This window comes from Anguilla rostrata, chromosome 13, assembly GCF_018555375.3.
Source record: "Anguilla rostrata isolate EN2019 chromosome 13, ASM1855537v3, whole genome shotgun sequence".
NCBI lineage: Eukaryota > Metazoa > Chordata > Actinopteri > Anguilliformes > Anguillidae > Anguilla > Anguilla rostrata.
Genome location: NC_057945.1, coordinates 27,769,420 through 27,785,459, shown reverse-complemented (window position 1 = coordinate 27,785,459; position 16,040 = coordinate 27,769,420). Strand labels below are relative to the sequence as shown.

At 39.4% G+C, this 16,040-nt stretch overlaps 1 protein-coding gene across 4 annotated transcripts in view; it reads right to left on the bottom strand.

Moving 5' to 3' along the window:
• mitfa (melanocyte inducing transcription factor a) overlaps nt 1-15,840 on the bottom strand; it is a 45,777-nt gene extending 29,937 nt beyond the window's left edge. For 2 of the 4 annotated variants that reach the window (XM_064305900.1, XM_064305901.1), the window contains exon 1: nt 15,620-15,840. In XM_064305900.1, coding sequence (XP_064161970.1) covers nt 15,620-15,723 — 104 coding nt within the window. In that variant the 5' untranslated portion in view covers nt 15,724-15,840. Of the gene's footprint in view, nt 1-2,203; nt 2,436-6,436; nt 7,621-15,619 lie in introns of those variants that run through there. The other 2 variants (XM_064305903.1, XM_064305902.1) reach the window with 2 other exon arrangements.
• Between the last annotated feature and the right edge of the window lie 200 nt (nt 15,841-16,040).

The window sequence follows — 16,040 nt, the reverse complement described above, 5'->3', positions numbered from 1 at the left end:
TGCTGCATACTTATTGAACATAAATAAGTAGTCACTGTACCACCAATGCAGGTGAAAACAGGAAGTGAAGCCGTGAAGCCAACATAAACTTCCAGCAGGGGGTGCTAATGTTGGTAATGTTTACTTTCAAGCGGTGAACAAACCAAAGAAGTGGTGTTATACAAACAGTACTTACTGTACACACATGCCACTCTCTAATGTGAACTTACTATGCTGGCTCTTATGAGAGATGTCCTGTGCAAGTTCCACAAAAGTGCAGTCTCATACGACTCCCTCTAGGAATCTGGCTATAATGATCCTGGGATTTTGCACTTGACAGGCCTATATTTAGTATGGTATTACTGATCCAGAGCGACATTAATGTGATGAACACAGGTGCAAACATATATCAGCCCCCTGTTCTAATGAAGGGGCAGACACTCAACAAGGCCAGCTCTATTTATCCAGTACAACCTTAGTACACACAAGCACACACACACACACACACACAAACACATGCACACACACACACACACGCTCGCACGCACACACTCACTTCAAACACTGAGAGCAATGTTGATCTAGTGCAAATTAGTAACGATGAATGACCTTTGGAACTCGTACGGCACCTCATGCAGAAGTTAAAATTATGTTTGGGTCATGACATAAAAGTAAATGTGTAAGAACAGTCGGCTGCCAGATGCACTTTACATAAATAGTTCCCTGTATTATTCTGCCTGACGTCTCATTTAGGGTCTGCTTTGGACAGGACACCCTCCCTTTTTCACCTCCATTTCTCCTATACACATGGAGGCAGTGAACCTCAGGGGTCACAAAAGACAAAAAGACACCTAACAAAATCCTTCAATTGAAAAGTCAAAACATAAGTGAAAGATAACCCTATTACTTTGTGTGTATGAGAAAATTTACAATTCATCAACTGAGTCATTTTATATTTTATAAATTATTATCTAATCACTGTTGTCCCAATCATTTTCACAAACTGTGAGAAAAACACATCCGCACTGAGCAAGAAAGATGTTCTTAATTTTGCATTGGGAAAATAACTATTTTTATACATTACATTACAGGCATTTAGCAGACGCTCTTATCCAGAGCGACTTACACAACTATTTTACTTAGCATTTTACATTGTATCCATTTATACAGCTGGATATATACTGAAGCAATGCAGGTTAAGCACCTTGCTCAAGGGTACAACGGCAGTGTCCTACCCGGGAATCGAACCTGCGACCTTTCGGTTACAAGTCTAGTTCCTTACCCACTGTGCTACACTCCGTCCTACAATACAATTACAATACAACCATTTTGGTTTTTCTGGCCTATATACAGTGTAGTGTACACCCCTGCAAGTGCACAAGTTTGCACATATTCAGAGACCACACAACTATGTTAAATGTCATAGTTTAATAGAACTGACAAACTTCCTGTTCTTGTATCCAAGAAACTGCCAGCTATTTCAAGCTATCATTTCTACATAGCACACAGTAACTCTATAAATAGATAAGACCTTTTGGTATGGTCTGGGAGTAATTTTCCACTTCTGCCAGTGTGATCGTGTCACACCTCCACACACTCTCTCTGTTAGTAAACACAATGTTCGCACAGTCCTCTAGAGCCCCTCCCACAACTATGCAGACGACCCAACCAATCACTGCTCGGCTCAGAGGGCGGCCGCTGGCTCGGGAGCCACCCACCACTCCTGATGACACCTCAGAGAGAGAACGAGGTGCTTTATTGTGCTTTGCATATTTCTCTCCTCATCCAAGATCTAAAGAGAGATATGAATACATTTACATCCTGTGGGATGGCTTTTCATTTTACAAATGCAGGCTGTACAACAAGAATAAGCAAATGATGAAGAAAAAACAATTACAGTATAGATGTGCACACACACAAACACACAACACACGCACACACACACAGCATTATTGTAAATGTGTATGTGTGCATGCGTGTGTGTACACAAATACAAATACAACATAGGTGACAAATTGCCCACGACCAATTGAAATATGTGAAATAACCATCTACAGTGCATCAACGATGATGATTTTTAACTAAATTAAATTAGCTCAAAATGAAAGAACAGTAAGAAGGTCAAGTTAGCTCATTAACAAAACAAAACAAACAGCTAAGTCTTAAGCACAGGAAACAACAAAAATAATATACTTCCACAAAGCTTCAAAATGATTGTACTTACATTAAATGATGAGAAGCTTGCAATCAAAGATCTCAAGTGTTTATATTCAGGAAAAATACATCAATACAGGAGATCAGTCAGTGGGAAACAATCCTACCACTGAGAAAGCTGAAGTACCAACTGCCCAGCGAACCCATGCCCTGTGCTTCGCTCCTGATGGTGTGTGAGACTACTGCTGTCTGCCTTACATTACAGCAGAGATGGCTGCGCAGTGAAGTCATGATGATTCATGACAGGTTTACTGAACATTGCAACTGTTCCCCCACTTACTTTTAGTACAATATTTCCTCTTCTGATAAAATGGACAAGATAAAATATTTTACAAGAAATATTTTATCTCAGGGAGCTACAGTAAATTTCACCCTTACCAAAATACTGTAACTCTGGGAATCGGACACTCACCATGGTACACGTTACCCAGACAAGCTAACTCTTTCTTAAACTGAACAAAAGTAAGCAGTTTAGCTGGGTCGTGCACAGAAAGCTCTAGAAACACTGATCTGCTCTGACACTGAAGGACCATGTCAGGCAGGGCAGAGGGCAGCACAAGCCTTACAGTAGAGATGCCCAACCCTCATCCTGGAACGAACAATAAACCCAATAAACCAGATCAGGTAAATTAACCATCTATACACAATATAGCCTACATACAGTACCTCCTAAATGACCGAAGGCCTTGCAGAATCTACAAATACTGTACACTAATGTATGCACAATGCATACTCCATTATGACCTACACACAATATACACAGTACATCCTATACAGCAGCTGTGCTTACTCTGGGCAGTGGATGCCAGTTTAAACTCAAACATTCATTCCATTATATGGCACATCTACAGACTGTAAAATCTGCACAGGTAATGCAACGGAGTCTACGGATCCACTACACAGTTCACTCAGAGGAGAGCACCTGCCAAGAGCTACAGACAAACTCACAGAATGAAAGACACTGGCGGTTACGCACTTGCATGGAAACTACCACACGACCACTCAAAAGCTGTGAAACACCATTGCATAAGCACATCGCAGTGTGGCAAACCCAATTCTCCAATACTCACACACACAGACAAACATACAGCGAGCGATTTGTCTCCGATGCACACACACGTTTATTGACACAGCGCCCGTAGCATTTAAAATATGTGAGGAAGGGGAGAAATGTCAGACATCCATCATCAGCGTAATTACAGTGTAGCAGTAAAGGGTATCTAATTTTACAGTCATTCTGAGGCTTGGCGGCTCTGTGAGCTTAGCGGCCGTAGACTGTCTGAGGGCAGAGCGTGAGCTTTAGAGCATCCCGATTTCTGAGATCTGGCTTCATCATGAAGTCTGCGAAATAAAAATGAACTTCACAAAAGGAAACTTGTTGCACACGGGAAGATTCTGGAATTTCACTCGCATTAGACAGAGGGTCTGAATTTGTCCATCATATCACTCACACAAGGAGGGAAGCCATGAAAGGAATGCATTCAACACACAGCATAAACATCATTAGGGTGTGTCATTTTCTAATCTGTACTGATAAATGTTGTAAGATATGGCTGTCAACTAATAAACATTAGCAACTATGAATGGGTCCCTTATAACCCATGTATGAAACATTCCACATGGAGTAATATGCTATGATAGACAGCATATCAGAGAAAGGGAAAGAAAAAGCAAGGTGACCAAGCTATTGCATTTCTCAGTCTGGGAGCTGATTTCCATGGGTCAACATTTGGCTTACACAAACCCTGTATGAAGATAGGAGACACAGTGAACACCGTTTGGCTGAAAGAAACATGCTCAGCGTTTTGTTTAGCATTTCGGGGGAAGGACGAGGTTTGCCCACTTTGAGCATGCCCAGTATGAATGTGACATGTCAACCTGCCACGGAAAAGGACCACTCCAGCCAAACCAACTCATAGCCTCAGAAGGCCCCCTCAGAAAGGACAGCTAAGCATGTGTTACAGTCTTTCTGCTGTAAACTGAGCTGATAAGATGAGTAGGCCACAGAACATGGCGGAATGTGTCCTGTCTGAGCATGGGGACGTTTTGTGTCACACTGATGGGCCACGGCGAGAAGGAGAGGTCAGATACACACTAGAAGCTCTCCTGCGCAGCCAGCACTGTGAAATCCCATCCTGTCAAGAAAACTGGCAGCTCACTGAGAACCATATGCTTCAAAAGCAAAGCCAGCCAGTTTTTCCACACATCAAAAATGTCAGACAGATGTGTAAATCCATACCGTCACACCATCAACTGACACCAGCCTCCATGCAGGCATCACCTACAGAGAATAAGTCTCTGTGACACACAGGGCCATATCCACAAGCATCTAGGTGAAATATGGTGAACTATGAAAGGAAGAATTAATGTGGTAACACATATCATTTCTTCCTTTGATTCACCACATTTATAAATAGTAACCGTATTACAAAACGTATTACTGTAAACACATTTACCCCATAATTCAAGTTTAATGATTGCAACATTTGTGCAACATCTCCTCCCACATAAGAAAGAATCATGGTGAGATGATCAGTCTGTGGTGGAAATGGCCCAGGAATCAAGACGAGATGCCTTCTGCTCTGTTGTGCCACAAGAGGGCTGTCCACTAGAGGGCACACTCCAGTTTAGTGGTTACAATTCTGAAGGTATTTGTCACAGTACAAAGTCAAATGGAAAGCCTTAAATTAGACCATGCAGGATAATTGAGAGCATTATACAGGCAGGATCAAGGCAAAATGTTTTCAGTGGAGATGGAAATTCATCACCTCCCCCCCTTTAGTCAGGATTCCACATCACTGCTGGCTGATTTTTTTCTGAAATGGAGCATGGTTTTACATTCATTCTTCATGCTGTAGTTAGACTATTACTTTTATTAACTTTGTGTGGTTTGGGCTAAACTCTGTTGGTCACCCCTTTAGTTTAAAATTGGTAAAATCCTCTGCCAAATGATGCACATTCTTGCAGGGCAGTACCTCATTTGCTCGGTGCATGTGCTGGTCAAATTGCTTCATGCAATTACTTCATTACATTACAGCTAATGCTGCTGCAGGGCGATTGGAAGAGGGTGCGACAGCGCTTTCAATAAACAACATGGAGCAAAACCACAGGCAGAATCCCATTCGTTTTACATACTACTAAAGTAGAGAGGGGCATGGCACAAACATTTAATAGAAATGTCCATGGATAAAAACTTTTTTTAAGAAAAAGTGCAATGCATCGTTATCTTATTGTTACAAAATTTTAGGATTAGAATCCAGAACGTCAGTCTCTTTTGTAAATGGTGGTACTCATGACTGAAATCTGACTGCAGCTCTGATCTTAGCCTGGGACTGTGGGTCTGCCTGTACGTTCAGCACATTCTGCCTTCTGCAAACAGAGACGAGCTCTGTCACTTCTTAACATGTCTGAACTTGTCCTACATCCAGCACTAGAGTTCTACATTTTTAGATTTGTTAGATTTGAAATTTTGACACAGTACCAGAAATTCACTGCATTCTGATTCTGCTAATGAACTGTTTTCATTTTAATTATTTGCTTATCGTTTGCTCCCTAGTGCAGGGTGAGAAACATAATTTAAACAGTATACATCACACATTAATAAAACGGGATAATCACAAAGGGATTCAGGTTCGGCCCCTCAGCCAAGGGGTCAACAGCAGCACCCTCCCGGGGGAATGAGACTCCCACCTTCTGATCACAAGTCTAGCTCCTTACCCACAATACCACGCTGCTTCCTCTACAAATGGTGCATGCAGCATTGCTCCAAATCAAGTGATTCTGAAATGCAGAATAAATGTTTAGCATCCAACATGATTGCCCCCCAAAAGGCAAGGTGAGACTACCTTAGCAGGAAAGGGTTTGCATGGAAACCTCAACCTGTGCCAATTACACATATTGTGCAGCAGTGTCATAATAAATCCATGGCTGACCTGAGCTGAAGTGATCTACTGTGTCAGTTGATATGGGTTTAGTTGATAGTATTGCTGAGCACATTAGCACAATCAAAGAGAGAATAGTGTACACACACACACACATTCATCATACATTCATAATTACAATTTTCTGGTCAATCACCAAACTGTACCACACCAATGCAATAATGTTTATTGCATTGATGTGCAATAAAGTACCAGCTTCACTTAGTTTTTTTACATTTAGATTAAGGTTTTGCGGTTGATAAAGTTGTAATATACATTTACATTTTTGCAAAATGCATATAGTACATAAACACGGACCTTACCTTGTTATTTTATCATTTGCTGTTCAGAGAACAGTAGTTTGCCTCAGCCTTTCAGTGGAAACCGCTAGGACTGTGGGGGCCTATATAAGCACATACTGTGTCATTGCTTCCTCAAGATGACAGAGTTAAGGCCTGCTCTCTGTCATCCCCTCTCCCTTTTTTTTTTGAAGCAAGGAGACAAAATTAATTACGTTTCTGCACATCAACCAAAACGTTTAATTTCTTGTTTAAAATGGTGCCAATGAGGACGTTTAATGACAAAAGCAGTCTTGATGAGTACCTGCTGGAGCCGACCATCCAAACATCCACACAGTTTACAGCATCACCAACAAATCAGTCTCTACTGCAGTGCCATGCAAGACTGCAAGGAACATCCCATGTAACCGACTTCCCCTTTACAGATCGCAGTGGAGAAACAAGAATGCCCTGCATGAGTCTCGATTATGTGTGCTCAGCACTGGTTCTGCACAGGGCCACATGGACTTGGACAGAGAGTACACACTGTTCAGAATGGGGCCCGCCTGTGTGTGTCAACTCGGCAGAAAACAGAAAATGCCACAGAGACCGCGGTAAAGTTGGCATGTTCGCACCTACGGGTGTCTCTAGCTATTAAACTGTAATTCAGAAGCCTGCATGAGTCTTTTCAGATGGAATCTCACAATGGAATTTTAAAGCTATATCGCACTCATCCCAGTACATGCTACAAGCGGTAGGCTGCATACACAACCTACAACATAGCACTGATACATGGCTTAGTCTTCTGTGACTAAGCCAGAGAGAACAGACTTCAAATGTATTTTTAAGAATCCTCATGAGTTTGACTCAACAATGTCCACATCAGATTATATTTTTGTAATGTGATTGCTGGAAAAAATCTATTGGATATTGTCAATATGCCCTGTGGTTTCAAAAAACAGGAAGTGAGAGATGTGACTCAAGTGTTTCCATCTACTAATTGGGCCTAAAAATACATCCCTTTGTTCCAGCCTCCTGTGTGTTTCTTCACCTTCCTCTGTGAAATATCCCACAAATCTGCCTCTCCACACTCTTCAGCACTTAAGAGTCTTCAACACTCTCAGAGGTAGGGTGAGAGAACAGCTCCATCAGCATAATTCACATTATTCTCAGAAATGTCATTATCGGGTACCTTATCTACACTTTCCAAGGGATTTCATTAACCTATGATGAAGGTCATCCAGAAAGCAATGCCCTACCTATCCTATAATGATGATGATGATGATGATGATGATAATAATAATTATAATAATAATAGTAATAATAATAATAATAACAATATAACATTATATAACAATAATACCATTAGCAGTAATATTATTAGAAGCAAAGAGTGTACATAGGAACTGGAGAGGGCAGAAGGGGCCAGGCAGTGAAGCCTAGGAAGTAATGGGAAACTCTACTGTGCATGTTCAGGGCAAAAGAGCTTTCTGCCCATTGAATTCAATGTAGAAAACCAAGCTGATTATTTTTATGCATTCATTTAAATTTTACAAGACATCAGGGGGGTATCGGTCACTGAATTTAACAAATATTTGATAGAAAAGTAACAACTTCCATCTATTTGATTTTGTTAATGAAAATTAGATTGAACTGAGGTTTGACTGAAATTTTGAAGACCAACTTCAACAGACTCCTTATATTTGGGGTTTTATTGAATGCGGCACTAAAGCTAGCTAAACATACCGTCTTTGCATATAACGCCCAGACAAATAACACCGACAAGACAGTGAAAACCAGCAAGTCTGCAGTAAGGACTTTCATTAAAAATTCATTAACCTGGCTGAAAGTGAAAAGTTCTCCGGGTTACAGTGATAATGTTATGCAAGTGTTAAAATGATCTACACTGAAGTACCAACAGTAGAAGCAGAAATAACACAAAACATCATCATTCATTTTAACCCACAATAAATTATGTTACTCAAACAACAACAAAAAATGTTACAAAAAATGTGATACAGTGTGACTGTACAATACAGCATTCATATTTCAAATGGATCTATTCTAAGTCATCTATCAGACTATTAATAAGCATATTCACCAACAAACAGTGAGAAATGCAGGCTTTTCAATGGCAATGCTTTAGGTGTGAAACAGGCATGTTTTAGAGGCTTGATTAGCCAAGCACATGCTGATAGTGCTTGCTATCAAATTCCTTACAACAACAGCAATCTCCAACAAGCTGAGAAGCACAAACATGATCACTGGCCAATTTATCAGTTTATATCTATGAAGTGACTAAGCGTAAGGTACACTGATTGCACAACCGTAACTGTGACCCACAAACACATGCGCTTGTCCGTCAAACTTTGTGTCCACTGAAAGGTCCACTTTGAACAGCCTGCTACAGAACGGAATCTACCCAAATCCTCCTCTTGCAGAACTTGATGATAGATTTCCATAGTGGCTCTGCACTGTTTCCATACTCAAAGGCAAACACTATTCAGAGGCAAACCCAGGCACACTCACAAAGATAAGACTGGCATAACAACACCTCCATGCAACTGCTGAAAATGACACAGAGTTATATTTACTGTCAAAGCGTGTTATGGAGATAAAAACAGATTGAACTTGGTATTTATTTTCACTGCAAGGCCTTTATTAAGCGTCAACAGCCCACAAATGTACAGTCATTGTGTGTTCTTGTCAAAAGTAATTTAAAGATAAACACATATTTGGCACTAATGTATATTTCAAAATGAAGTCTACACTTCCTAACTGGTGTATTGGCTTAATATTGTTTATTTTTCTACTTTGTGTTGCTGGGTTGAAGTCTAACCATCTTTATTGGAGTGCTCTGATTATGCTGTTATGCGATGGGCCTCAGAGACATAACAAACAACAGGAATACACCATAATCTGAAACTGCTGTTTATGAAACAATTTGAATGGGTAATGGATATGCCATGGAAATCAATCACACTTGAGCTTTGGCCATTCTTAAAACCATAAAAAAATGAAAGAAAATTTAACAATGATCAAAACATTTTTCTCCATAAAATAATAAACAATTTTACATGCTTATGTCATTGCTCTATATATAATCAAAAGTCTAGAATTAAGACTAGGTACTGAAAGCTCTCTAATACCTGCACTAAGGAAATGATTGAACACACTTGACTAATCAAAAACACATGTGAAGCACTTGTCCCAAACATTATGGTGCCCTGATATGGGAGGGCTATGAATAAAAAGTTCTGTAATATCTCCATGGAAAAAACAGAAAAAAAAAGAAAAAAATTCTGTAGCAAAGACCAATTTTTTTTTTTTTTAAATAGGCAGCGCCATCAAAACTGCAACATCTCTTTCCCCCAGGAATCTCACATTCTTTTCTAAATTTATAAGACTAATTTACACTGCATATAGCAGAGTGTGCATCGGGTGCGTTTTACAGTGTGCCAGACTTCTAAACGAGGAACATTAATTTTATTTCTAGGTCTTCAAGCGAGCCTGATTCACACCCCGAAGAATCTCTTTTACCACATTATAAAAGCCAGCAAGATTTTGTGCCTCAGCAGAACATTCAGAAAAATCATTAAGATGCCATCTACCAGCATCTCCTTCCTTCCTGAAGTTCTCGGACCATTGAAAACAAAATCAGGACGCCTTACTGTAGCAAAGCTAGGAGTACTGCACACATACAATACCTCACCAACTACAAGCCACAGTAAAGCCGGCTAGTTTTGTGGTGTGCAAGCTGGTTTGTAAATTATGCAGCGAATACCGTCAATATAGTCAATACAGTACTATAGATCTGTAGAACACAGGGCATCCTAACACAGTACTAGAGTACTGTAAAGCAGACTGTAGATCACACTCAGGAAATTAATAGGAATCCTCATGCCACCCTATTGATAAAGTTCTTCCTCTAGTTCCAAATGGCTGCTAAATTTTGCCTCAACATCCATGTTCTTCCTCACATTTGTTAACCCCCTTCAGGATCTATCATTTCTTCCTACTCAACTGTTGCGACAATCGTCCCCTGGCAGATTGTTCAGCCTCTTCCTTCTTCCACTGCTGTAATCTCTTCTGTCTGTTCTCCTGCATTTAACACAACCATAATTTAACTTGTACAACCTCTCTTGAGACTTTTGACCTCTTTCAGACTCACCTCTCTGCTTTCCCACGCTCCCATATACATGCAACAATTTGCTTTGATTTTTTATTTATGTAATAACATTTCAACCCCAAATACCCTAGGCTTTTTTTTAAAGTAGACAGTTAGCCAAAATTTTTTTCACTTCACTCAGACGGAGGGAAACCGCGGAGGGGGATCAAGCCCCCGGCCACACGGTGGTGCCACATGCGGGCTGAGAGCCGACAGCTCTAACCACTGCCCCGCACAGTTTTCTGCATGTTTGCACTTTACCCCATTGGTCTATACCACTCTGGTCTTTTACATCGGAGCTGTATTCAATATTTGCTGTTGCACTTTGCTGTAAATCACTGCTGATTTTGTCATATGGTAGAAGATCATGAGATGAGAGAAGAAGAAAAAGAAGAAGAAGAATAAGAGTATTCCTTTAAGGGTGAAGACAGGCTTATTTTCACTTCCCATGTAATGGAACCATTTGGAGGGAAGTGAGACTCCTCTCTTCCCCATTATATATTTTACCATTCCTCCGCCAAACTGCTATTATGAAATACCTTACACAACACATCAATGATGAGACAGACACACACACACACAGATCAGAAAAAAGAATATAGACAGGGTTGTTACTACATACGGCACAACATATCCAGTGTCATTTTTAACGGGCCAAGTTAACTGGTAGAAAATATTTATTGTATTTCATATAGGCACAAAATCATTTTATGTACAGTTAAATTGAAAAGTATTGGGACAGTAACACAATTTGTTTTCGCTCTGTATTCCAGCACATTGGATTGGAAATAAAACAATGAATATGAGGATAAAGTGGAGACTGTCTGCTTTCATTTACATCCATAATGGGAGATTCAGGTAGAGATTACAGCCCTTTTTATCCACAGACCCCCCATTTTACATTAGCAAAGGTAATGGGACAATTACCTTTGGATCATTAGTTAATGAAATATGAATGCCAACAAAAGGTCTTTAGTTGATTCTAGGTATGGCTGTTGCTGCTGTCTCTCGACATGAGGACCAAATAAGTGACAATGACAGTAAAGCAGGCCATCATGGGGTATAAAAATAAATCAATCAGAGCCATAGCCAAAACCTTGGGTGTTTCAAAATCAACTGCTAGATACATTGTTAAGAAGCCAGGATGCACAGGCAAGCTTAGCAATGGCAAAAGCATTGGAATAGACCATGGAAGTTCAATGTAGTGGATAACCAAACAATAATTTCAATTGTGAAGAAAAAGTGGAAATTTGGCCAGGTCAATCACCGATCCTGAATCTAACTGAGTAGGTGTTTCAAACACAACAAACAGACGGAGTGTAGCACAGTGGGTAAGGAACTGGACTTGTAACCGAAAGGTCGCAGGTTTGATTCCCGGGTAAGGACACTGCCGTTGTACCCTTGAGCAAGGTACTTAACCGAAATTGCTTCAGTATATATCCAGCTGTATAAATGGATACAATGTAAAAATGCTATGTAAAAATGTGGTGTAAGTCGCTAAGAGCATCTGCTAAATGCCTGTAATGTAATGTAATGTAATGTAACAACACTAACAACACATACACAAACTGAAGATGCAGTGCAGGCCCAGATGAGCATCACCAGGGAAGATATCCAAGGTCTGATGATACCCATGGGTGGCAGACTTCTAGCAGGTATCGAATGCAAAGGATTTGCTGCTACTAAGTACTAAATATGACAACTTCATTTTAGATTATGTTCATTTGTCCGACTACTTTTGCTCCCCATAAAATATGGCAATTATGAATAAAAAGCACTGTAATTCTCAGTGATACGGATGTAAATCATTAAAATTAAAGCTGACAGTCCGCTCTCTCATTCACATTTTTTATTTGAGATCCGAAGTGCTGGAGTACAGAGCCAAAAAGACAAAATTGCATCATTGTCCTAAAACTGTCCACATTTAGCTGTATGTAATTACTACTGGCATACTATTTCAAATGTTGGACCATTGTGCCAAGAAAGAATCCCCTTTTAATGGCAAGATAATAGTCAACCAAGTTCAGCCTATTTCCTACCTGTAGTGATTAACTGGAAAGGTTAGTCACACTCAGATTTAATTGTTTTTGCTGAGGTGTAAATTGAAATTTAAACCGTTGATATTTATAGCCCAGAATGCAACATGCCACACAATTACTACAAAGCTGCTACCTGTAATGTTCCTCTAATCTCATCTCACATTTATCCTTTTGGATATTTAACCTTTCTGTTCTGCATGTAGATCAGTCGGAAGACCAAAGTAGAATCATGTGATATCGAGGGTGTAACAAAAGCTTGTTTTCTGCATTATGTATAGCAAAACGAGTGCGCTTGAAGGGAAACAGTCTGCTGCAACACTCGTTTGCTTTATTTTCTGAAAATTTGCATTTTTCACTTTGTTTGCCCCCCTACCTGTTTGTTTATGCTTAGACCTCAATGCTCAAAGCTAAACAGTCCATTCTGTTTCTGATCACATGGGCAAAGTATTTATATAATTTACTTATAAAAATATCATATAAATAAAACTGCTGCCCTTGGTATGCACCTGTGAAACAAATTAGACTGAGTCAGACACTTTAAAACTATAGTTTAGACACCAACACAACAACTTTTTAATAAGTGGGAAAACAGAAGACAGAAATAAGAGCCTTTAGAGACTTCGGCACACTTTCATTGTAATGACTGCATCATTGCACAGCTTTTTTTGGACCATTCTAAACAAGAATTAGAAGTAAAGTAATAGTCTTTGTTTCCAGGGAAATTGTGGTTGTGCTTAAAAATCAATGTGCGGGTTATATGCGGGTTCAAATATATCAAATATATGCGGGTTCTAAATAAGTCATCACATAATGAAATTTAGTAATGGAAAAAAAAATTCAGTTTAAAATTTAGATTACTGCTTCCCTGCAGCAGCCAATCAGTTCCCTTCTGCGCTCAACAGCACTACAATCATGCAGAGTTGCACAAAACATTTCGCAGAAAAAAGGAGAGGTTTCATGGCACATACTTGGGTGCGGTGTTAAATTGGGTGAACACAGGGGAGCAGTGTTGAGGCACTGTCTAGGACCCGCTCCTTTTCATTCCAGGATAATGCTGTTCAGTGGTTTGGTCACATGTTTGTGCCACTGAAAGGTTACCTCCAGAGCACAGGCCTCAGTCAATGTGGGATGTATTGTTTTGGCAGTGGGGAGAACACGATTTGGTGGTAAAAAGAGACAGTGCTGTTCCATTCTCCACTATTGAGGCATTAAATAGACACTTCCAATGCTGGACACGCTTGGGCGAATATAAACACAATAAGCTCTTGACTACCAGTTTTTTCTTTTTTTTAAATCTTATGAGCTGGTTGGGGATAGTGATACTAACACTTAGAATCCACAGTATGACTTACAATCCTGACAAAATGGCTAACACCCATGTTAATTCTATCAATTCCAGTTGAGGTGTAAACATGTGAACAGGGTAAAAAGGTTAAATAAATACATTCGGGTTACAAGAATAAAGCTTTTTAATTAGGTACAACCAAAAATATATAGTCAAACATCATTTATGTGCCACCATTTAACATACACCCACACACCACTGAAAGAAGATAAATAATACACTCTTTTTAGTTGTGTTTTCTAGTCATGTGAAGCCCAGCTGAACTTTCCCTGACTCTCTAAGCAGTCAGCCTGCAAAAACAATGTATTTCTCATACATTGCTGTCAGAGTGCAATGGACAGAATGGCTTAATCCTTAACTATTATGTTATCTATGCTCATTTCCACTTTCAAAAAGTTAAGCATTTAATTAACTGCAGATTACAAGTAAATAGTTCAGTTGCTTCTTAAAAATAGCCACTTGAACTAAAATATCCACATTACATATTCCACACACAATATATTAGCAATTTTATTATGGAGATAAATAAAAATATAATAACTTTCGTCACTGAAAGAGGCTACAACACATTTCCTATAAAGGCGAATTTCTAATTCATAAGCATCCTGTAAAATTAATGTAGACTCCATAATTTAAAAACAGTTTACAGCCCTCATTTTTGTGGCAGACGTTATTTAATAATTAAACTGAAGAGCCATAGACACGGCGGGTAATGGTAACAATTAGTGTCGATTTGTCAGCAGTACCCATTATTAGTATATTAGTATAGTATACCCAGTATCCATTGTTAGTGAAGGATTTATTGCAACTCTAAATATTTCAGTATTCAAACTATCAGTAAACAATGGGCAAATAGTATACTAAAATATTAAGTAGCCACCGAAGTTTCAGGGTGGGTGTGGGTGTGGGTGTGCGTGGTGTGGGAGAGGGGATGTATTTTACACGATTGCTGTAGCTAATTACAAAGCTTTTCTCAAAAGCTGCACATTCAATAGCATTACTATAATAACTTCATCATTTCTTTAAGAAATGGCTGTTTTAATTATCAGCTGAGGAAAAAAACTGTCGTCCTTACTTTTTCTCAGTTTGCGTTTTTTAGGCAATTCCTAACACACGTTACACATTTGCACCTAATTATCAAATGTAGCAATTCACTAGCTACTTAATCAAAATTAGATAATACCCCATGCACTAGATAGTCTACAATGTCGTTTTAACAAACTAATGAATGCCACGACAACAAAACATTCGAATACTGTATCGTCCAATATTATTTCTGGACAGCATTATCCAGACAACACCCGAACATTTAGCAAAACACTGTGATAAATAGAACGACAGAAACCCAGAGTCAAACAAATCCCTCCCAGAAAGCTATTACAGACAGGGAGTGATGACAGTGCTTAGAATAATATGAACGGAAAAGCAGCGTTAACATATGGAACGAATCCAACAAGAAAATCGTTTGCTTAAAACTTAGCAAGCTATCTTACATGACATTACTTATACCATATGCCAGATTCAATGTCTGTATAAAACAAAACTACACAGCTGACTGCATTCCTTGCCAAGTTTTTTTTTTCGACTGAAACATGCAAACTGTAAATTATGCAGCTAGCACGCCAACAGCAAGCTAGCTGTTTAGCTCGCTAACATTTCATTTGCTACGCACTAACCTGTTTTTCAAAGGCTGGCTTTTCAGTTCGTAATATGTTTTTGGTTCTTCGTGGAATTCTTCGCCGACTTCAAAGTCTGGTACTATCCCAGATTCTGATTGCATTCTTCTAGCTGTCAATGTCAAAAGTTGCGCCAATAGATGAAAACAGAAAACAAGAAATGTAGCTTGACAAGTCAAAACCACGCAGTACCAGTCGATATGCTTGTAAACTGCTGACCTCCCCACACGTAGATGGCGCTAAAATCTATAGAATATGTAGTCCTCTATAATGTATACAGCGTACGAAGAAAACGAAGTTTGCGCATTAGAAAACTACAAGTACCATGATCTAACATTATTACGTTTTCGCCAGCATATCCCCAGTTCTGATGTCAATGTCAGCAGCTTTTCGTTTTTTTTTACTGTCTCATGAAATTTTA